The sequence below is a fragment of the Abramis brama genome (assembly GCF_963993115.1).
Source record: "Abramis brama genome assembly, chromosome: 19".
In the NCBI taxonomy this organism is placed as follows: Eukaryota; Metazoa; Chordata; class Actinopteri; order Cypriniformes; family Leuciscidae; genus Abramis; species Abramis brama.
In genome coordinates, this window is record NC_139981.1 from 14,040,257 (window position 1) to 14,065,570 (window position 25,314).

The following is a 25,314-nucleotide window of genomic DNA, read 5'->3' on the forward strand; positions in this document are numbered from 1 at the left end:
GGTGCTTGAACTGGAGATTATATCATCGTGAACCGAACCGTAGCCTCGCCTCACAGGCCTAAAAAATGTGGAATATATTTACAGAAATCTGGTTCTAAACAAAACCATCCAAAACAAAATAAAACTATGTAGCCTAAATGTGCATTTCTCCGGTGCATGCGTTCACTAGCCTACTGCGAAGATCGCGAGTCAAATATCGTCAACTTCATCTTTGCAGCCGACACAGAAATTAATAAACAATTAAAATGTCTTATTGCAATATTTTACACATTCATAATCATTACTTTTGCTGGTTCTTTGAGGCAGCTTTTTAGGTTTATGGCGTTTTGGAAAAGAGCTCTTCACGTACAAACACCGTTTCACCAAGGCACAGCAGCCCTTCAGCACATAAGAACAAAAAGAGAAAAAGCACGGACTTACTAATTACGAAACTTTGATGTGGTTGAACAGCTGAAACAGTCACAAATTCCTCTGCAACTCAAACATTCGAAGGAAGAGAACAGCATTACAGTTTTCAGCGCGTCCTCCTTTGATTGCTGTGTTGTGACTGGAAAAGTGCATGCAGGAGCACATGCGCAAAATGTAGGTTTGTAAAATGTCCTTTTGTAAAATAAAAATAATTTTAGGGCGAAGCAGAGGAGGTCGTGCAAGAGGCCGTGGCGTGCAACTAGGGTCCGAGGAAGTAGAGGCTGAGGACGGGGTGGTCGCTGGAAAGCTACGCCGATATTGACACGCGTTTTATTTCTTTGTTTATCCAAAGACTTTTTGTTCATTACCTTTTCTTGTACTGTCTTCTTTTTTTTGCCTTGTTTGCCTTCACTAACTGCATGCCGGTAATGTGAATTTTGATTGCTCTTTCTCTGCCATTGTTTTGCTATTCCTAGGTTCAGTGCCTCTCGAATTCCTCAAATCAAACGTGCGCGCGTCCGCGCGCAAGTGGGCAGATCCCGTGGCAAAAGGGTTGTTGCCATGGTTGCGAGAGAGAGTGACAGTCGCCTAAGCCAATCCTTTGATTCGTCCCGAATCGAAATAATGAGCTGTGTTTAATACAGATTAAACGGTCTAGAGTCACTTGATTTTTATACTCTTTTTTTCAGAGTACTTACATTTTAATTATGTATTGATATATATAGAAAGTTTTAACAAATTTGGATCTTTTTTTTTTTTTATAGTCCTACCTACCCTGCCTTTAATGCAGCACAATCGCGAACATAAATTAACAACTTTAAAGGCGATTTTCTCAATGTTTCGATTTTTTTGCACACTCAGATTCCAGATTTTCAAATAGTTGTATCTCGGCCAAATATTGTCCTATCATAACAAACCATACATCAATGGAAAGCTTATTTACTCAGCTTTCAGATGTTCTATAAATCTCAATTTCAGAAAATGGACCCATGTGACTGGTTTTGTGGTCCAGGGTCACATATGTGAAGTGAATTGTAATTTCACTTATTATATGAAAATTGTCCAATAAAATAAAAAAAAGCAAAAACAACAACAAAACATAATTCCACATGCACTTGAAAACAGGGGTATAGAAATGAATTGATACAAGTGAAATGTGATTGATTTCTTGTCACAGCAATAGGGATGAAAAAGTCTTATGTTATATGTCTTGAATTTGTACCAGCTTTGACATGACATTTCATAAACTCTAAGCTTACCTAAAATGTTTCTTTTTACTACATAAAACAGTGTTCTTTTGCGAAGACTGGTATTTTCTTCAGGAATCGCAAGTCTGTTTCTTTAATACTTAATATTGTGTATTTTAATATTTACAGCACTTCTTTACTCCTACTTGCACATGTTCAAAATGACTAAACACATCATTAAAGCACCTGGGAGTATGTTGTTGCTTTCTTTGAGACAGTGAAGAAGTAGGTGATATTGGAGAAGCGAATAGGAACCGGCAGGATAGTCACATTGAAATGTAACAGCACTGTTCCCTCGGGGCCCGGAAAAGTGGTGTCATTGACCAGGTAGTCCAACTGAAATGTACGTTGCTCAGTCACAGACAGATTCTGACTGAGTTTTAGCTCTAAGGGCAGACAACATAATAAAGGACAATGCTGTATATTATGTTTAAAACAGCTATTAAATTATTAAAGGTGCACACATTGTTTCACCGGCTCACATGACAGTCGATTTGAACTAATAGGTCAAATTCATACAGCAACCGTCCTGTATTTCAGAGCTTTAAATATTTAAGGCTGGAATACACAATACATGACTGAACATATTTTAAAACACTAGGCATCAGAAACTTCATATACAAAGAAAAGCTGAACATTATATATTAAATGACTGAGGTGCATGACAAATGAAAACAATATGTGATCTAAAATCAGCTCAAAATATCAAACGTGTTTAATATCCTCAGACTGGATGGAATCAAAGTCTGAAGCAAAACTACACATCACACACTACATGATTTTCTGTGAAATCTGTCAATTATGACTGGCCATATTCTGCAAAGCGTCTCTGAGTTGACTAGCGATGACTCCTCCAGACTGTAAAAATTGTGTAGTGGTTTCCAGCCTTAGGTTCACAAACAGTTTGTTTTTTAAAGAGAGACAACCACATATTTTAACTGAACACACCTGTAAATTTTCAGGACTCACAATGGCTTTTTAGTTTTAGTGAGTGGTTTCGGCCATTCACAGAGACGATATGAAGGTTTTAGATCTGTCAGTTGTGCGGTCTGCAGCAACTAAAATGCTCCGCTCTCCACTCAGGAGGTATAAAAGCTGATGTAGGTTAGTTACTATATGGCGGATCAATGGGCCCAATGAGGCGATCCACTCCATATAAAATTAAACTACTTTCATTAGGCTACTGGAGGCTTCATCTATGTGTACATGATTTTTCACATTGTCAAAAATCAAATTTAAAAAAAATTATTTTTGTTTAAAAAAAAATCAATAAGGAAAAAATACTCTGTGCAATGTTAAAAAAATTTTTTTTTTACTCACTGTATTCATGAACCGTCCCACGGACATTGCCAAAGATGGCCTTTTCTTCCCTAAATTTGTGTTCAATAGTAAAAGCGTTTCTGATCCAGGGGTCATTCGTCATCAAGGTGCCCACCAATTTGTTTTGAATTTGGTTTGTGGGATAAACAGGCGTTGTGTCCCTGTCATATACAAACAGAGTTCCATAGACAGTACCCTATAAAAGAAAACAGATTACCATTATTCAGTCACTTTCATACTTCATATATATAAACTCAAAAAGTGCCTGATACACACCTCGCTGCGGTTAAATTCTATTATGACGTCTTCACTGTCAGTCCCATTCACGTAAGGAGGATTATCATCCTCATCATAGATATTCAAGTGCAGAGAAGTAAAGTACTTCCACAGCTCTTCTTCTGTCTGTACCATACACACAATATCCAGATGGTACACTTCCTTCTCCTCACGGTCCACAGGTGCAGTGACCACCAGTTCTGAAGTGGAGCCGTCGACCGCAAATGGAACTGGAGATTCTGAATTGAATACAAGCAATAACAGAAAATTAATCTCACTGCGTTGTAGCGACTAAGACAGATCAGACACATAGCTATTTGTTATATTTGACAAATAATCCACAATACCCCTCACCAAACAAGCACACCATGAGGTAGAGTTCTATGGAACTACCCTGAACTGCAGCTGACACCATATTCTGTTTACCATGGTAACAAAGACAAATACTCAAAGGAATGTAGTTTCACTCTAAATTCACTTTGAAACAGACGAATGTACCATTTGTCTATACAGTCCATCCTAATCCTATACCCTCTCTATATATGAACACTTGAAATATGAATAATCATGCATCCAATTGTCCTATGTAATCATGTTCTTTTATAGTGTTTTTTTTTTTTTTTTAAATAGTGTTTTGTATTAGTCTAAACTCTTTGAATGAATGTTTTAGCCTTACTTAAGATCACATGTATACCATGTTTGGTATCTATGAGTTTCTATTTTAAATTCCTGAATGATCATTTAAATTATATGTTGATCCCAATCCAGCATATTAGTATTATAAGAATCTTTAATATTTTCTCAAAGCTAATTACATAATGCAAAACACCCTGCTAGAAGACCAAGGATCATAAACTTTCCCTTCCGAAAGTTCAAGTTACCATTGGCTCACTGAACCCCTGGAGGTGTGACATCCTTACGTTTTAAAGATCACCGATCACAAGGATTCTGAGAAATTCTGTTGTGAAGATGATGCTGAGCTAGAAGTCTTCTTAGGTCTTTTTCTATTCACCTAAGATCCTCTGACTCAAGCTAGTTCTCTCTCATCAAGACAAATTCAGCAAAGATCAACTGGAGCCTCAACAAATTGCATCAAGACACTTTTATTCAAATGGGTGAGACATGCAAGTATCAAACTTTGTCCCATTATTTGACACATTAAGCATCCCCTACTCCTTTAAAGGGCTGCGTTAGATCTAAGAAACTGATGGTTTGCTATGACTTCTTGCTTTCCTGTTTTCTGCTTCAACTCTCTTTCCATTGCTGTATGCATGCATGTTGGTGTATGTATGTTAGATTAGTCTGAGTGTTTAGTCTAGTTAATAAAGTTTTGTTCTTGTCACAAGTAAAGTTGTTTGTGGTTCATGCTCATATACTGGAATCCCTAATTGTGCAGTAGAGTAGTACTATACTGTAAGAAAGTTATTTCTCATACACCAGACATTAATAAACAATTAACATGTTTGCAGGATGAACAGGTTAGTTGATTGTGGTATTAGTTCTGCTACATCAAGTTAATTCTTACAGCTGATCTAAATATTTATAATGAATTTTAACTTGTAATTATATTATATTATAATATAATTATTCATATTTCCTTTTGGGCTAATTTGCTACAGTGCTGTGATATGCAGAAAAGCATTGACATTTACACTGGGTTTGGTTTGTACTAGGGCTGCACGTTTTCAAGTTTTTCATTAACCGTTAACCGAGGCCCTTAGCGGTTAATACTCGGTTAACCATAGTGTGCGCGCCGCAACCCCGAGATAGGCGTAATTTGCGGGTGAGTCACATATCCCCACGACCCCACCACTATTTTCTAAGGTCGATATTGTATTGTCCCCACCACTTTTGAAACATCTCGCGGCAGGAATACCAATACAAATAAACAAAACATCTCCAGTTAACTAGCAGAGCATTCATTTCGTTCGTTTTTTTTTTTTTTTTTTTTTTTTTGGCGATCTAGCGCTGAAATGTTTTGTTTTTTAAATCAAGTGATCAAAGTGCTCGTTGCTGCTGCGATCGAGAAGGGTCTTGTAAAACGTGCGGAGGTATTATTAATTCGTGGCCACGAAACAATTCACCTGAATACCCGTTCACACACACACACACACACCAAAAAAAGGAATAAAAAGCTGTACGAGAATAGTCGGCCTTCACTGAAGAGCTATCTTCACAGGTAAGAAAAACAGTTTAATAATTATTATTAATTCGTGGCCACGAAATAATTCACCTGAATATTCACCAATTCACAAAAAATAGGTCTTTAGCATTCACTAATTAATAGTATCAAACTGTTTTTGGCCACGTTGTAATTCGTTAAATCAAAATGAGGGAGGGAATTTGTTCAACGTGTCCACGATTTATTAAAACGAGGGAACAAATAAGTCGTCGTATAATTATTTAGATCAGTGGACAGGGCGCAAGAACAAACAGTGAGAGAGCCCCGGCCGCGCGCGCGCACTCTCACCGCCTTCAAACAACACGAGCGCTGTATTGCTCTCTCTCCCTCGCGCATATCAACACAATAGTAAAAGGTCGGAAGACCGATTGTGTTTTATAGATTAGTAGTTTGTTCAGATAAAGTGTTTGATTAGCAAGTACATGTTTAGGAAATGCATAATACAAATTGTATGGGTTAATGTAACGGTAAACGGACTCTGCGGGTAAAACTGTTGTGATGAAATTGCGCATGCTCGAGGTAAAACTGCTGGGGTAAAGCTGTGGCTCTGCGGCTCTGCAGACAGATATTATTGTGCTGCCATCAGTGGCGCGGATACTATGTTTGTTTCTGGCTCGCGCACGCTCGCGCACAGCCTTCACTCTCGCACAGCCTTCACTCTCGGACGCGCGCTTTCTTTGCCCGCTTCATATTAGAAAACTGGTCTAGCGGTCTCTGGTGGTGCAAAAATGTATTACAACTAAATTCAGTGCACGCCATTGACGCCACTTAACCGAGCAAAATGTTTCACTCGGTTACGCAATTTTTAACGGTTAATCGGTTAATCGGTTAACCATGGACACCCCTAGTTTGTACCTGCTTCCACTCCATAACTGATGGTGTAGTTGGGGCAAATGCTCATGCGTGTATAGCGCCGGAGCTGCCGGAAGGCCCCTGGCAAACGATTCTCTGTGATGTGGGGGTTTGAAACCTTATCAGGGTAGCACAACGTGCTCAGATCGATCTGACCACAGGAGGGCGCTGTGTCATTAATGAACACCAGTTTGACCTCCACTGTGGGAAGGAACATGCACATCACTTTCTGCAGGGGCACCGAAGAGACTCCGACCTTCAGGTTGAGATCCTTCTTGGACCTGCCCGAGCTGCTACCTGGAGGAGAGATATCACGAGACATGATTTTGAGTCCTTTAACAAGAGTGTCATTTATCCCACTGTTCACATGACAAGGCTCTCTATAAACACTGTCTGTATATACATAGTAACATTACATTTGGCTACAAAAAATATTTTTGTTTTCAGTATTTTTGACTTTTTCCGTAGAAAAAATACCTACACATCCTTAAAACAAAATAAATGGTCACACTTTAGATTATAGGGTCCAGTTCTCACTATTAACTAACTATTAACTATGACCTTTCCCTCAATAAACTCCTAATTACTGCTTATTAATAGTTAGAAAGGTAGTTGTTAAGTTAAGGTATTGGGTAGAAATTGGATTAAGGGATGTAGAATAGGATCATGCAGAATAAGGCACTAATATGTGCTTTATAAGTACTAATAAACAGACAAAATCGTAGTAATTTGCATGCTAAACTAAAGTGTTAACAAATAAATTACGTTTGAAGCAAAATTGCTTAAGATTTGTAGAGAATGCTTAATAAAGAGAGTAATTAAGACTTAATACCACAATGCAAAAAATTTTTTTCTTGTTTTAAGCATGAATCTAACACATTTTAGTGAGATGAACACATAAAGAAGAAATGCAATTTGTAAACTTAATGAAGACATTCTCTGAAAAAAAGAGAGATTTATTGTTTTAAGCATTTTTAGATATTCTTACTGGGGGAGACAAGAAAAACCTTTATTTGCAGTGTGTAATATAAGCATCAAAATTATGCTTCAATCTGCTTTATTTTTTTAACATCAAAACAATGTTCTGTAATAGATGATGTGATTACATGAGCAAAATATTGAGCAAAAGTATAATAGTTCACACTCTGAAATACCATTTTTGTATATAAATTAAATGTATACAGACGAAACTGCTCTATAAGGAAGCATTCAAGCAAATAAAGTTGTATGTCAAACTCACGTATACTACTGAAGTCGCTCCACTCCAGGGTTTTGTTCATTGAAAGGACCCCAGATTCCTCATCCATGTGAAACCATGATGCATAAGTGTCTCTGTGGGGGCACAGGAAGAAATAGGGCCTCTCTTTAGTGGTTTCCTGCATTGAATGGACCTGAAGCACTGGTGATCCCTGCGGCTGACCCACGTAGATGCTCTCTGTGTACACCCTTTGAGGAAAATACAGTCCAAGTGAACCTGTCCAAAATACACATAAAATGTGGAGATTCGTCAATTCAGTTTGATTCCAGCCATTGTTAACTTTTGGCTATAGCCTACTTTTAAACATTTCTCAATACACCTATCACCAGTGAATAAATCTGAGCAAATTAATCACTCCCATAAACATTAAAGAAATACTTTGTGTTCAATAAATGTTGAGCTCAATCGACTTGTTCCAACTTTTCCTAAAAAAAAAAATATATAAACATTATAATAATTAATTGCTCGCAAACATTTTCTGTAGAAGAAAAGAAAAGGTTTGAAAATCCAACTTAACAACTTTGTTGTCATAAAACTGACAACAACTTTACAGCTCAAATAATACAGAATTTTAACAAAATAATTAATGCAAGTGTAATATAAGATTATAATATAATTTTAATCTTCACATTTCTGCTTTAAAAGAAAATAATACATTGCCAGTGCATTTGGCTGTTGATTCTCTCTAAATGATAAAAAAGGAACATTCTCTGGCACTCATGATGCCTTCAATAGTTTGCATTTAACTCCATCAAATCTTCCCTTATTGATCTGCTTCTTATCTCAATCTGTAGTACAACAGAAACGTCCACGCAAGTAGAAAGGTTACACATTGAACTCATTAAACACATCCGCTTTTCTGTTGAAATAGCCCACGCTCCTCTGTCATCGAAAAATGAAACAGCGTCTCATATGACATTGACACTGGTCTTTTAATGAATTTCTCACATGGTCAATATGATGCGGTCTATGATTGTCCTTGGGTTCACCTTGAGAAGTTTAATTACAGTGGATAACATAATACTGCCTAGAAATGAATCATTACCTGCAGGACGAGTGTGGATAGTTGGGGGGGAAGGGTAATCTATAAAACACTGTAAGATCCCCATGTGTTTTATCAGTAAATGGAGATGCAAGTGTTCGGGCTGTAATTATATCTCTCCTGTGTTCCTGTTCGACGACGATGGGCGGCCACTTAGGAACGTACTAATATCATTAGCAGACAGCAAAACTAGATTTTCTATTTCTGTTGCTGCAGTTGAAGCCTTGTCTCTGGTTTCAGACATTGATTTAATTTAGCTGTGCTGGGATGACAGGAGGCTGGATTGATGGATACAATGTGGCCAACCTTCCTGAAGGATGGAGACACAGTCAGGAACACGGCAACCATTTTTATTAAATGCCTTGTCAAGACACAAAGACAACACAGAACTGGTTTGTGTTACTTTGCTATGGGGTCACCACTCACATTTGCAGACATAAAACATTCTTTAAAGACCTCATGAATTCAAAATTAAACTTTTGTGGTTTTTGGTGCATATTGAAGCCATCAATATGCTAGTGTACAGCTAAAAGTTTGCACAAATGCTTACAGTCTTTATCATCTAGGTTAGGGAAATGGACCAAAAATGTTGATGACACTCACACCCAACTTTTTATCCAATCAAACACTTTCTAGAATGAGAATGCCTCTCCATAATACCACCTTCCCGTTCCATCGTCCTGAAGTCAATATGTTTTTAAAGGGGTTTTGGTTAAATGCCTTAGGTGGGTGTGTGGTGATTACAAGCTCAAGATATTTTCACGTTTTGTCAGCTCTTCTACTTAAGCTGATTGTAGTTAGGCTTCAAAATTCGTAAAAGTTGTGTTTAGGAAGACCGATGCCTGTTGGAATGCTATTGCTAGACAACCAATTAAAGCCAACAGGGACATTTTGCGTACCATATTATGCATCTAAAAGGTGATTTCTGCGTATAAAAAGCATGCAAAATTAAACTTGTGCTATACGCAGTGCCGGGAGATCGGGTTGATTTATTTGTAAAAATTATCATGATGAACAAAAACATGTAAAAACCATAAACATTTGTTGGTCACAGAGCTTATTTTCTGTAGTAATCATAAAGCCACTGGAAAAATCCTACTGGGTTTTTGTCTAGGGAACCAGGGTGATGTTAACTTCTCACTCCATAAAATAGCAAATAAAGGTTCAAGAATGTGACTTGAACTAGAATATACGCTCAACAAAGGATGAGCCTTTTGACATGTCCCAGCCTGTCTTCCTGTTTCAGTACAAAATATGTCTATTCAAGATAGAAAAGTCAAAAGGCCATTTCATAGATTTTAAAGTCATTTCAAATCTTTAAATGTTAACACCTAAAAAATGACTATATGTAATAAAACCATCCATAAAACTGTTACAGGTGTGCCACGACCAGGCTTTAAGCCTAAAAAAAACCTCTTGAAGATTCATTGCTTTAAAAGAAGCTGTCTGAGCAGTGTTAGGGGAGATCCATGTTGTATTTCAGGTGCGTTTTTTAGAGAAAGTCAATAGTACAAAGAAAGGCTTGTGTGCTTGGCTCATAAACCATAGCTGCAGGAGAGCTGAGGGATGGCAGCATTACTCTTAGCTGATGCAGATACTGTGTTAAACAAGCCACTGGATTTGCTGTGACACTCATTCATCATCCTGTATCAGTGTATCAGGTGGAGTGCTTAGCAGTGCTATGTCACTCTGAGATTTAGAGCAGGGCTGGTGGCATTTACTTTCATTTGGACTTATATAAATGCATGAAATTGGAGTAGTTGTGTGGTCCTCCTGGGATAAGGATTCCCAGACTAAGAACATGGTAATGCAAGCACTCTTTGCCTTGTTGCTCCACTGCAGAATTCAGGGATTGTGACTGACAGCTTTATACATCTAGAAACTGCACAAATTATGTAAACATACAAGCGAGGGTGATCACCTCTCCAAATATTTCTTAAAATCAAAGTATACAGTATTTTTTGTACGGTAAGAATAGTATGCCAACAACAAGAGGACACTGAAACACTGTATCCCACGATGCAATACTCTCAATTTGACCCACCATTTTCTGTGTTATGAATGAACCAGAAGTAATAACTTTTGACCAAACTTTTGGCATTATTTGATCGGACAGCCAAAAGTTGACACTATCATATATTTTAATGGCTTAAAAATGGCTTAAAATGCAATAGAGTATCGGTCATCAGTCAACATAAATCAGTCACTACATGTTGGCCAATATTGGATATTTAATTGTGCACTGTAATTTCCCGTATTTTTACATTTAGATTACCCTCACTTAAAATTAATCTTTAAAAACACTAATAATTTAATGTCATTGTCATCTTTAGCAGGTCTCAAAATAAATAAAACATTTTCATACTGTACTTCATTGCAATGTTGTGATGCTTAATTTTTATTTAAAATTATTTGAGACAATTATACATAATTTATCAGTTATCAGCAAGAAAATTATTATTGGATTATGAGTATCAGCCAGAATGTCAATAACAGTGCATCCCTATATAACACACCTTGGCCTAAAAACCCGAACACCGATATATTAGCAATAGATTTACCGTAAAGATTAGGATCACGATTTTTCAGCAGTACTCCAGAAAACTGTGAGTGTATATTAGCACACCTTTTACCATCCTTTCTTACCATAAAAGATACTTTAATCACTCAGCTCCATGACTGCAGAGGCTTTTTGAAAGTGTTTTATTTTATTTTACATGAAGAGAATATAGAAAGAACACTGCTTTTATAATAAGTGAAATTTCAGTTTAGCACTTTCATGAATATTCCAGTTCAAAAAGCTGTCTACATTGCACAATAAACTTATTTACATTGTGTCTACAATTTATTGGTTACAATGAGAGCATATGCGAGAGAACAGGAAATTAGCATGCGCTGAACAAAACTATTTGTGAGCAGGATCTGCTCTGATTGGCTGCTAAACATGTGCTAAACAGACACACTTGTGATTGGCTATAATTCTCAATGCTGAAAAAAACATGTTGTAAATAGAAACCTTTAATGCAGCAGAAGTACATCTAAATATAATACACTCTAACACTTCAAAAAGGATCCGACCTGTTATCTGGTTACAGAAGCTAACTGATGTGGACAAATGTAAACACAAGGTAATGCCGCGTGTGAACAGAACCAGTGTAAACCGTGCTGTATTCAGTAAGCCAGTATTCCAATCTGAAGATAGTAGAAGTAGAGAAGTCTTGGCAAAAACCAAATGATTCCAGTGATTAATGATCAAACGTTGATAAGGATCCAACAAGCATGAATAAATTGCACTAACAACACCGTTTAAACGGCAATTTCAATGTATCGATCTTTTTCTCTCCTTAATTATTCACCTTAAATTTAATGAAGAACAAAGTGATCAGGACAACTTTAAATACAAAAATCTTTTTCAGGTTCAAAAGCATATGCACATTCATTTTACATTCAAATTGAACAAAAACAATAATCTTCATAATTTGTACACTTTTCAAGACCTTTTTTTAACCTTTTAAGCACAATAATCAGTGTTTTTCCTAGTCGAGGTAAGAGATAATCTTAAGGAAACATAAAGTCCTTTGAGTTCTAAACTTTTAGACTGCAAACTACAGTCTATCCAACTGATTTGAATCATTCTAAATTCAATTTATTTCCAGGCCGGAAGCCAACAGAAAGCAGTTTATATCAAGCTAATTAACTCAGAGAATCAAAAGCAGTACACAGCAGGAATGACTCTGTGACATCCCAAGATTGACACGAGGTATTCAGTGAGTCGAGTGTGACAGGATGTGACACGTGGATGAGCATTCTGTGAGAATTAGGATGACGGCAGAAGGACGGGTAAAAGGAGTTATGGCTGATCACTTGATCAGATTGAGCTCATTCCTCTGACCTCTCACAGCCACATCATGGATCATGGTTGTAAACACTATGATGCAATATTGATTTCAGCTCACAGGCGAATCGACTTTGAACTTAACGCACACATACGCACAAACGACAGGAAAATCTTAACGAGTGAAATCACGTGTCATATTAGGAATTATACGAAACATCTGCACATAATTTCCATTAGTGATTTGTTCATTGTTGTAATGGGTCAAAAGAAGGTGTGCCAGCTCTCAGTCTGCTACTTGAAAACATTTCTGATGATGCAACAAGCTATTCAAATAACAAGAGACCAATCAGTTTTGAATATAAAGTAATCCACGATAGTATTCATTTGAAATCAAATGGGCATAGACAATGTCCTGAGTTAGAGTCAATCACCACTTTGGTGAGGTCTGCATGTTTTCAAGCAAGATCGCTCAGCGAGAGAACAGGTTAATGGGGGGACGACCTCTGGACCGGACTGCTCAAAGACAAGAATTCAATTAGCTCAACATGCACACCGCCGCACAAATGTACCATCTATGAGATCATGGGAGCTGGAAGAGCGCATGGGTCTTTCTTGCCATTTCCTTGAACTCAACTCAAAGGCGGAAACAAGCTCGCAGTCATAGCAATCCACTTTCCATAATCCACTTACTCCTCAAAGGCCTCCATTCATGACATGCTGTATGTAAACACAGGGATGTGTTTGTTGCAATCACTATAGCATTCCCATCTAGCTTCATGTCTGCAGCTACAAAGGCTGTAAATATCACTATAGTGCAATCTTGATAATGATTCGGTCTGACAATCCGAACTTCTTTCTGTTGGGATCCCCATAAAGCATGCTGATTTCGGCCCCTTGGCCTCTGCCCTTCCAGCCAAGGTCAATGTATAGCATCTGTCTCCAGTGATGACCAAACTGAGAAGTTGCAGGCCAATCAATAGCAATATTAATCAACAGCTGAGCACATTCAGCCGATGACCGTCCTGCATTAAGCACATCATTTTAACAAATATGTAAAGGATGCCATAAGACTCTCATGCTAAAAAAGCCACTTAGTTAAAATCAGCAAAGTTAAATGTAAGTACTGTAATAGCAGCATCCTAAACCTATGAACATGTATTCATAATCAAATATGATAAATAAATAATAATAATTGTTATTAATAACAATAATAATAATTGTTCTTGTTATTAATAATATTTTTTTCTCATAATTAATCTCAGTGTGTTTCTTATAAATAATAAAGAGACAAAAAGTATAAAAATGATGCCGATTATTCGGAGCAGCTAATGTCTTCCATATGACACACTATGGATGCAAGCGTACGATGACTAATCAAAGTAAACATACTTAATTACAAAGCAAAATGATTAAGACTGCATCTCTATAATATAGTAATGAGAATCATTACTCTGTGACCACAACGTTTTAATTAACTAAAAGGCTGCCAATTACGCTATAATTCAATACGGGACTATTATTATTGATTATTATGGTTAAATTCCCCTCACTCTAATGTGCACGGGTTTCTTATTCTTTAGTATGCAGCACTGAGAAGGTTTGAGATGGAAGAGTGATTTACTGTACAAAGGACAAGAATTGCACAATTAGTACAATTTTATTGAATTAGCCAAATGCAACAAGGTAGATTTCTATAACAGAATCAGAAAAGAGTACAATTAAACATATCTAAAGTATACATCTAAAGCTGTTATCAAACAACCGTATTATAGTATCCATCATCATCAGAAATTCAATGTCAGAAATGTAATTCAGCATCCCATCAATGTAAGCACGGAATGGACGTCCGTCATTAAGAAATCTAATTTCACATCTCCTGTGGGATAAGGAAGTATGTTTGAATTTACTTTATAATCTCTTTTGGGATTGGATGGGACATTAGAGCTCATAAATGAGGGACCTTTGAACAACATGTTCTCTTGGATGGTATCATTACCATAAGCAATTACCAACATTATTCATTTAATGTTCTAATATAAGCCAGAGACAAAACAACAAAAAGATTAGACTAAACACAGAAACAAAACCTGAAGGCTTTTCTTTCCCCTTTCTTCCCCATTTTGTGCAATATTTTGAAATGATTCATTGCTCAGTATATTCCTCAGCGCTCCACTGCTTCAAACTGCACATACTGATGTTTTTTTGTGGCTTTTACCTGCTGAGTCTTAAAATTCACAGTGCACGGTTGAAATGGGCCAGTGGGTGAATTTACATGGACTAGTGAGTTTGAGTCATTAGGTCATCAAGAACTGGCATTTCCTAAATGCTAATTCTTGAATTTTAAGAGGGCAATGTAAAGCCACCCATGCACTGAAAACTATTTGAACCTTAAATGTAAATGTATTGACTTTATTCTGGTCAGAATATTATTCACAGTCAGTGAAGCAAATAAAATATATTGGATTACACCAACTAATCTGAATTTAAAGGTTAGATCTGGTATGAATAAGGTAATAATTGCAGGTTACCACTTTTCACAGTGAAAAGGATTTCAGTATTATGATGGGTTGTGTGTGCATTTTTAAAAGTCCTGCAGTTGTTTTAAGAAACTCCAATGACTCATTTTCAGGTAATGAATGAATCTCAAAATGACAGCCTTTCACAATCCAGCACCCTTCCCCCTCCAAACGCACTCAAGAAAAGACCAAACGAGGACAGTTAAGTCCTAACTAAGACGTTGTGTTGGTTGCTCATTGTTGTAAATGATCAGTCAAACACACCATGCATCAATGACCACTAGAAAATAACATGTAAAGATCCATGTAGAAATCGAGAGCCCCAAACGCCCTTGGGACACAATTTCAATCAATGTCTTCTTGTCCTTCCACCAAAAGCAAATTAGATTCCACTGATGCATGGGGTGGAAATGTTACCCATAACTAACTGAAGGATCTGGGATATGACTGCAATAGGTACAAAAGCTGTGCAATTAGTCTAAATAAGGTTTTGGATAAATTCATTATTGTCCATGTACAATGGATCATCCTGAGGACAACAGCCATTATGACAATATTGACACAAGAAGTGGCACCAAAGCACTGAAATTACACTATTAGGCTACTTCTACCTGATTAACCCTTCATTTTAGTTTTTAATGATGTACCTTATGCATTTAGATTGATTTTGTGATAAATGATAGCTAAATAAGTATTCAGATAAATAATATATTTAATTTATTATTTTAAATGTTACCATTAAGCCTTTTTAGGTTAGATGTATGTTCAGAAACATTTATTTTCAGTGCATCAGTATAATCCAATGTGCATAGTACAATACAACATTATATATGGTTTCTATCAAACAGTTGCCTTTAAAATATGCCTTTAAAGGCAGTATAGACTAATTGAACTTCATTTATATTTAAGTAAACGAAAGAGAGATTTTTCTTCTTTCTTTAAGGTATAAACAATCTGTATAGATATTTTGAAAATTAACTACCTAAATAATATCTGTTTTTACAACCATGCTGAAAGTAGTGATGACAGTGGGGACATTTGCAGGATTTACTGTATATACATTGCTAAAGACAAACTAAACTAAACCATTTAATGCAAGTCCAAAATAAAACAGTGTAACGAAATGAGATTTATCGTTCCGCATTGACAGTTGATGAAAATGATTGTCCTAATGCAGGGAAGGATTGTGAGGCGGTTTGAACTTGATTCCCTAATGTAACTTACTTCCCATCGGATGGGTGATCTCCTGTGGCCTGATCATGAGGAAATACCTCTTGGTTGAGGGTTTCAGAGGTCAGAAGCCATGGCACTCCAACAGATAAAGTAACAGGGTCAAAGCTGTGTATCCACAAATCAATGCCTCACACACAATACATGACATGGGCTCTGGACTTATTTAATGCAAACAACTAGCTTGATGGAAAGCTATGAACTGCTGTGTGACTTTAGAGGTCAAAGGATATATCTGATTATCAATCACACATATACTCTCCTTCATTAAAGAAGCTCATCGCCTTATTACTAAGCTCTAAGCGATGTCACGTGTTTTTTAGGCTGAAACATTATTTGTCACATACAGCAAACATCTCCTCACTATCCACTAGCTGCCTGTCCCCTGAACACACTGTAAAAAAACACGGCCTCTATAGACAGCCCAGGCTACACAAACAACAAGAAAAACAAACTGGCCCAGCCTTGGCCACGAAACATAACAAACAGTGTTCCAGCCAATATCCGACAAGAATGATTTGGGGGTGGGGGTTGGGGGGGTTAGTGTGCGTGCACATGAAGGGGGGTGTGGAGGAGAGAGAAGCATGAAGAGGGATGTCCTAGACAACGACTAATGTTAGAATTATATTCTCTTGAATTTTGATATGGCCGACACACAACCAAAGAGACGACGTTCTGATGAACAAATAGCAAAGAAGAGGGAAAAGGAGAAGGAACGCATGAAGTCCCGAATTTATATCGGGGGAGGGGACGGAATGAGGAAGAGGGAGGGTCGAGCTAGCCTCCGTATTGTTTGACAATACTTTGAATGTCAACAAGAAGTGACGTCACCCAACATTGCTTAGAGCAACATTTTTATTGCTTTATTTAGAATATGCAGCATATTGCTGATTTTATTTATTGTTGTCTACCATATATTTGGTGACTATATAGCTCCTGTTTTTCATGAGACAAATAAAGATAAATAAATAAATGTAAGACAAGAGAGTAAACTTGAGGTCTTGCGTCACTATACTAATAACGCATTCAAGGACAAACTGTTTAATACGGCCAAACAAACTGTATTTTAAATGTCAAACCATCAAACAAGTGGGGCGACACCAGACAGAGATACACAATTACATGTATTCCCAGAATGGACAAAACCCATTGCTTTTGTCATCATCCATTTTCATGGGATGGCTTGTCATAAAATAGATGAGATCCATTTTGCGGGAGGCGCTGCCAACCATCCTGTGTCTTTAATGAGGGGTTTTAAGCCTCATCTGTTATCAGAGCTGTGTACTCTATTATTTTACTGGCAGTATTTCCTTTCGGAAGACAAACACAATGTGTTTGCCCAGAGCTAAGCACACCTGCTGCACACCTGCCCTCTGACCACCTCTCGGCTACAGGCTTTTGTTTTTCCTCACAGCAAAGCATCAAGGTGCTTCCGCATCATCTCGAACAAAGGTTAAAACAAGAGCCATTCAGATGAGATCTAACCGTATTGTTCTTTACCACCTGGTGATTAGCAACAACATATTCACATAAATGTTTAAGGTAAATTCTAAAAGTTTGTGTTGAGAACGATCAATTAAAATGTAAACTCGTACTGAAAAATAAGACAAGTACATGATGAGCCACTGCCCACAGAGAAGAATGGATGGAAAAATTAAAGGGATAGTCCACCCAAAAATAAAAATGTTGTCATAATTTACTCACTCGATGTTGTTCCAAACCTGTATGACGTTCTTTCTTCTGTTGAACACATATTGTTTAAAGAACGTTGGTAACCAGACAGTTGATGGAACCCATTTTCCTACTATGGAAGTCAATGGGTTCCATCAACTGTCTGGTTACCAACGTTCTTTAAACAATATTTTGTGTTCAAACTCATACAGGTTTGGAACAACTTGAGGGTGAGTAAATGATGACAACATTTTCATTTTTTAGGTGAACTATTCCTTTAATATATACATAAACAGACCCATACAAGCACACATCAATATATAAAAAGTAAAAATTCTCCCTAAAATGATTTATTAGAATTTAATAAGCATTGCAATCACCTTTCAATCATACCACACTATGCATTATGTATTATTCTATCTAGTAATATGATAATCAAAAAGCACAATGAAGTCTGTAATGCACCTTGCATGACAACATGCACCTTTAATAAAATTAAACAATAAACTGCTTCCAACAGACTTGTATTTAACTGTATAATTCCTGTAGTTTACTGGACAGATGAATACTTGATGAGTCAACAAGACTTTTAAAATTCAATTTCCCATTATCATTTAGACTGAGAGATTCAGTTAACTTCAGAATGCATCTTTGGTTGTTTTCTTACTTTTGACTCTTTCAGTAATGATCATTCATTCACCACCATCATTGCATCCAAGAACCACTATTGAGCTAAAAAAAAAATGCAACACTCATGCATTCACACACTGCCAAATGTCTTCCGAATGACCAGAATAGCTGTGAAACCTTTGCTATGTTTCACTTTTGTCAGTATTCAAGCTGTTGCGATGTGACCGTTCCTTTTTAATGCAACAGGCCACAGGGTCTATTCAGGAACGTGTTCGACTAGTTAACTCCAGTTATTTTGAGAGAGGTGTGTTAGTACAGTTGGGCAGAGAGGTTTTAAATGGGATTATAATATAATGACGTATATAGAGACATGCGTATTCCTTGTACGGACCATGTGGCACATTAGGGTTGCACATATTTTGACTTCAGCTCCAGACTGCCTCTATGAAACTGTCTGGTAAATCTCTCTAGTAACATTCAGTGGCTCATGTGTTGGGGGGCAGATGCAGACCCCCTGGATATACAGATGAATTCTGTTGTTTGTAGCAACACTACAGAGAAAACAGGATGCAAAATTAAACTAAATGTACGATAGTAAAAAAAAAATGTTTTATAAAATGTATAATTTATGATAAAATGTAAATTAAAAATAGTGAAAACACCGTGAAATACATTACTTTGCTCGTCATTACTCTAATTAAATCCATAATTTCCAGAAAGCAAAACTGACTTGTTAGTGTTTGATGATTTTAGATAATCATTCACTTTTTAAGTAAACAGAATAAAATGTTTACCATGAGTCAAAAATGTCCTTGAGAAAACCAAAACAATCAAGACAACACCATTTTCAAAGGTTCTACTCGGTATACTGTGTTTCATGTTTTATAGATTTATTTATATAAATTATGATGCCTCAATCATTTAATATATATTTAATAACATAAAGCATGCAGAAAAAGAGCAGTTACGTTATGATATCATTGCGTTGTCTCAAAAACTAGTGAGCAACCTGTCTACACCCTTAAAAATAGAGGTTATTTTTCTCAGGACCTTGGAGCAAAGAACCCTCTTCTTATAAAGAACAAGTTACACTATCTGTTCTTTGGAGATTAAAAGAAGTAGCCTACATTAAATGGTTCTTCAGATCTGTGGATCTAGGAAGACTTCTGAAGAACAAGGGAATAAAAATGTCTTTGAGGGACTCAATGTTCTTTGGAAATTCTACAGACAGTCTAGGTAGGCAGCTCTCTAGGTTTTGACACACAGCCCCTGTGTTGTCACTGGTTTCTGAAGGATGCACACCAGAGGCGACAATTCTATTTAAGTTAAAATTCGACAAGTGTACAGCTGAAGTACAGTCTCTGAACAGTAATTCACAAATTCTAGCTCTCAACACAGTTTATCCCACACAAAGAGGGCTAGATATCGTAGACTTCGCGCGAGGTGACATCAGACTGTTATGGAGTCAATCCTTACCTTCAGATAGGAGAAGCAGGAGCACAGCGATGTCTCCCCAAACGATTCCACGCGTAGTTCCCATTCTTGTCAATCATAAGTGTAATTTCACAATGAACAGGCAAAAGTATTTTGATCCCCAAAATAAAACTTTACAGTGTTTATGATTTGCGCGAAGGAGCCACAAAAGTCCTTAACGTGAGTGTCCCATTGACGGGTGACTGACTGCAGCGCGAGCTGCTGGACCGTCAGCGCGCGCGCGCACACATACACACAGAGCGCAGCAGGGGGAGGTTCACATCACATCCAGCCAATTTCCTCAGATGTGTGTTTCCGTCCTGAATCACATCGGCGGCTGTCCAATAACTCAAAGAGTTCCTAATAAATGAAATCTGCATTTTGGGGACATTGAAATAATGTGCGTAACATAGAAAAGGTAACTGGGTAATATGACTTTTTGGTTTTCCTTTATGTTATGCATTAGGCTATATTATTAATTATTAATAGTTTTTATAAACACAGTCATTTTCCAGAGTCTATCCTTTTAAATATGCAGTGCAGACACAACCCACGCAGTAAGTAACTCAGTATAAAATTATTAAAGAGATATAGATACATTTACAGATCTGCGTTATAAGAGGGGAACACAGGGGGAAATTGCCTTAAAGGTTACTTTTTCAGTGATTATAAGCTTTTCAATTACATACATGCAACTTTTTACAGTTATAATCATCTGTGCTGGTTTCAAACAGCTTGTGCAAAAATCTCTCTCTCTCTCTCTCTCTCTCTCTCTCTCTCTCTCTCTCTCACACACACACACACACACACACACACACACACACACACACACACACACACACACACACACACACACACACACACACACACACACACACACCGTGATTTCAAGAAAAGTGTATTCAATTTCGGGTAAGTTGTCACGTGTTTTAACATTTTAGCTGTTCATGAACTATTGTTTCACAAATCTTTTATGTTCCTTTCTGCTGTTTTTTGTTTTGTTTGTTGTTTTTGCTCAAAAAAAAAAAGAAAAAGAAAAAGAAAAAAAAGCTGTTTCATTGTGACAACCTGTTCTGTGTAGTATGAGAACTTGCTACAATGTTGTTGTCACAAAAGGTCAATGTATGTTACATAAACTGTATATATATATATATATATATATATATATATATATATATATATATATATATATATATATATATATATATATATAATCATCTTATTTATCCAAGACTTTAAAAATGTGTTGATACAGGAACTGACTTTCAATAATGAAAAAAGCCCCACTCTCCTCTATATATAAGCCTAAAAAATAAAAATGTGAACTGTTTAAAATCATTCACTATGAAGAGAACAAGTCAAAACAGAGGTGAGGGGCAAATGTATGAGCGAAATAAGATTGTCAAAATAATTCACAGTAAAATAAATAAATGAAAGTACATAAAATATCCTTGCAGGAACATTTTGTTTGCTCCACAAAACATTTTAATAAGAATCAGGTGCAAAGGCACTATAATCATCAAACAGGACAAACACACGCAAAGCCTATTGTTCCTCATATCCTCTGAAGTGTTCAAAGCAACAGTGTTCTAGAAAATTAACACTGTCAGTAAAAGTCAAGGTTTAAGAAGGTTGATGTGAGTTCAAGATGGTGTCGGCCCGTTTTGGCCCTGATGTCTGGCAGTGTCTAGGATCAGTCTATGTCTGTGCCGGGGTGTTCTTGGACCAGCTGACTGCTTAGCTCTCTGTGAAGAGGGGTAAGCATGATGCATTACTCTGCCTCTAGGGCAACCCACCAGTGCATCACAGGGCAATCACTCCAATCAACGTCTGCCCTGATGGATGCCAAATGAAACTATAGTGGAGACCTCAAATTAAGCATACATAGGAGAAAGAGGGCAACCGAAGATGCTTTGGTTTGGTAACAAAATAACTTCTCTGTTGCTCTGGATCCAAAAGAATTATTGAGGTATTTTACATTCAAAAGCCTCCAATTCTGGTGTATTATGGAAATAGCAAAAATGTCTGTCCTATGTAGAAATAATATTTTTATTTGTCTGCAATTGCCAGACAGTGCACTTTAATTGAACATATTAAATTTAATTGAACTATATATATATATATATATATACCCTATATATATATATAATACAAATAATTTATATATATATATATATATATATATATATAATACAAATAATTTATATATAAATATTAATTATATAATTAATTAAAGCTTTAATTAGATATAATAAATATACATTATTAAAATCTTTGTGATTTATTATTAAATATTTTCTATAAGTGGAGTTGAAGGAACTGTACTATAATGGGAATGGTTCAGGTGAAGTGAGGGTTTGGTGAGCAAACAGAGTCTCGGCCAGAAGACGTCAAATGATATGGAGTGATGATGGAAGCAAGGAGAAGGCGAGGTTTATTGCAACACCAGCAGTAGTTTATTTATTGTTACGGTTGTCTTTGATTGAGATGCATGGTTTGTGTGCTGCAGAATTAAATATAAAAAGAGATAACAATTAATAACAATTAATTGACAATTGTCAATCCACATAAATTAAACAATACAGGAGTATAAATATTCTATAAAATATTTTTATTTAATTTAAATAATAATTGTCTAACAGAGTTAAATTAAATTGGAATTGTGTAATTATATTGTAATTTATAAAATAGTTTTAAATGCAAATGAATGATGTTGGTCAAACAACAACAATACACAACAAATATAACTATGGCCCATCAAAATTCAAAGAGCACAAATGTGTTGAGTCCAGCTCCACCTTTTTGTTCAGATGTTTATTATGCTATATAAATATTTCACTTAGTCTGCATATTAGCCACAGGATGGTTTTGTTTACATAGCAGCATGTAGGCTCATAACCATATACATGATGCAGATTAAAAAAAGCTCAGGTTACTCTAAACCAGACACACAGTGGTATTTTCAGACATATGGTAATGTAAATCAATATAGATAGGCAATGCATAAGCAGATTCATGACATACCTCTGCGCGAGCTCTTTTTTAATGTGGTTACTTAATGAGATCATTTTCAGATGAAAGCTTGTCTTACAGTAGATAAGATCACAATTTTTACTGTCAGATTCTGTCAAAAAGATTCTCATTAGTATTGCACAAGTAGACAATAGGACAGCTTTGTTTACATCAAACATGGTGGAGCTATTCTCAGTGGTATTTTGCTAATATAGCTTTGCATCACTATGCCTTGCATTAAATAATAATGATGATAAGTACTTGATTAATAAAATATTGATTCAAAAAGTGCTTACTGTGGTAGATAAAGCTATAGCTTTTAAAAGAAGTCCATATTCCCACTGGGACATGGAGTATAGCACAACACTAGTCATTAGTCCATTCCCAAAATCAGTTGACCAGTTTGCTTCACTCATAGGCTCTACTTAGTTTAAATGGGTAATATGATCCTCAAAATGAAAAGCCTTCTCATTAACTAACAGAGAGAAAGGGGTTCAATTGAATTTCATGCAGAGTGAACAGGTTCACATGTTTCAACCGCTTCAGTAGATCATAAACATCCTACAAATCCAGAGATCTGGTGCACTAGATTGAAGATGATACAAAAACTATATATATATATATATAATATATATGTATATATATATACATTGCTGTACTGATAACATAATTTAGCCTGTTTGTTCACAAGCTCATCAGTTGTTTGTAAGTGAAAGGTCAGCACAGAGCCATTTCTGAGAACTCTCTGAGATTAAATCTTTGCATCCTGACAGCATCTCTTCTGACCACTTACACTTTGGTGATCCTCTTCTAACCTCTGATATTATATTAGAGTCAAGCAATGGCTAATTTGTGTATTTATTATTGTTGAACAGGTAGGCAATGACCCAAAAATGCCTTGCAAGTCTGTTTGATAGTATAAAAGAAAATTACAAAATGCAACTAGCCAAATTGTTATGCATAGTTAAGATAGCAAAATAAATACACTTATCACACTTTTAAAAAGGAGTAAACTCTCTATATATCTTTTGTTGTTGACGTCAAGGCTCAAAAGTCCAATCAATCTCTACAGTTTTTAGGTTCAAATCTATCTGTAATTTGATAGGAGTTTATCAAATTACACAATGACCTCAAAGTCAAACACCATGAACAAAACTTGTTCTAATAAATAATAAAATCTAATAATACATTTTTTTTAATTTACAAATCTAGTCCCCGGTTTCTTAAACCTAGTCCCAGACTAGAATGCATGTTTGAGCTGTTTTAACTGAAAGCATTTTTCAGTGACATGTTTTAAAATTGGTCAGTGCCATTGTTTTGTCTCAAGATGCACACCAGTAATGTTCACACTTTAGATTAGGGTCCAGTTTACACTATTAACTTTGACTTTTGCCTCAAACTCGTAATTACTGCTTATTAATAGTTAGTAAGGTAGTTGTTAAATAAGTGGGTATAATGATACAGAATATGGTCATAGAATAAGGCATTAATAAGTGCTTTATAAGTACTAATAAACAGCCAATATCATAAGCAACTAGTTAAAAGTGAGAATTGGAAATATACATATATATTCTGTTTAGTAACAGAAGGGTACGCTTAGAAAAGATGGGGACTAAACCAATCATTACCATGTAAACAAGTGATAGTGTCTTCTGAGGATGGGATGCTGCTCAAGTTAATGTAGATGTCTGGGACACCAGGATGTGATCTTTAAGGGACAGTTCACTCTGACAAATATCATTTAATATCATCATTTACTCACCCTCATGTCATTCCAAACCTGTTTTTTGGGGAAATTTCTAACACAGGGTCTTATAAACAAGCCTGCAAAGATGTGTGGTTGTGACTTTATTCTCATGAATACGACTTGACAGAGAACATCAGGGTTTTTTTGCGTTCCATGATAATTTCCGTATGTTCATGAGATCTGCTGGTGTAATTTCCCTGATTTTGCATTAGTGTGAGCATGAAAAGTGCTGGCCCCAGAAACACTCCTCAGTGAGCCATCCAGCTTGACCCCTATTAAAGGGCTGTCAGTTGAAGAGCAGATGGTACCCACTCTCTGTCTCACAGTAGCGAGGGGGGGGTGGCCATGGCAACCGAGATATAATGGCTACCCTTCAAGTGGCAGAATCGCTTGTTCTAATTTGTTAAGTACCACTTCAGTGAATTTGATTTAATCACTACGTTCAGTTCTTAACACAACTGACATCAAATAAAACATTGCAGGTGTCCATGTAAGACAGTAAATCTGATCCCCTGGTCTTAGTTCTTATGCCTATTAACTAATTGAACACAGGAATACACCAAATTCAGACACTCACGAATATAAAAATATAAATGTACCCAAGATGGTCCT

The 25,314-nt window shown here is 36.4% G+C and overlaps 1 protein-coding gene across 2 annotated transcripts in view; it reads right to left on the bottom strand.

Annotated features, from left to right (window-relative positions):
- ret (ret proto-oncogene receptor tyrosine kinase) overlaps positions 1-20,200 on the bottom strand; it is a 29,615-nt gene extending 9,415 nt beyond the window's left edge. Inside the window, exons 1-6 of one of the 2 annotated variants that reach the window (XM_084093194.1) lie at positions 19,947-20,200; positions 7,526-7,759; positions 6,289-6,582; positions 3,252-3,490; positions 2,976-3,171; positions 1,842-2,041 (exon numbers count right to left, since the gene is read on the bottom strand). In XM_084093194.1, coding sequence (XP_083949320.1) covers positions 1,842-2,041; positions 2,976-3,171; positions 3,252-3,490; positions 6,289-6,582; positions 7,526-7,759; positions 19,947-20,010 — 1,227 coding nt within the window. In that variant the 5' untranslated portion in view covers positions 20,011-20,200. The remainder of the gene's footprint in view (positions 1-1,841; positions 2,042-2,975; positions 3,172-3,251; positions 3,491-6,288; positions 6,583-7,525; positions 7,760-19,946) is intronic. The other variant, XM_084093195.1, reaches the window with a different exon arrangement.
- Between the last annotated feature and the right edge of the window lie 5,114 nt (positions 20,201-25,314).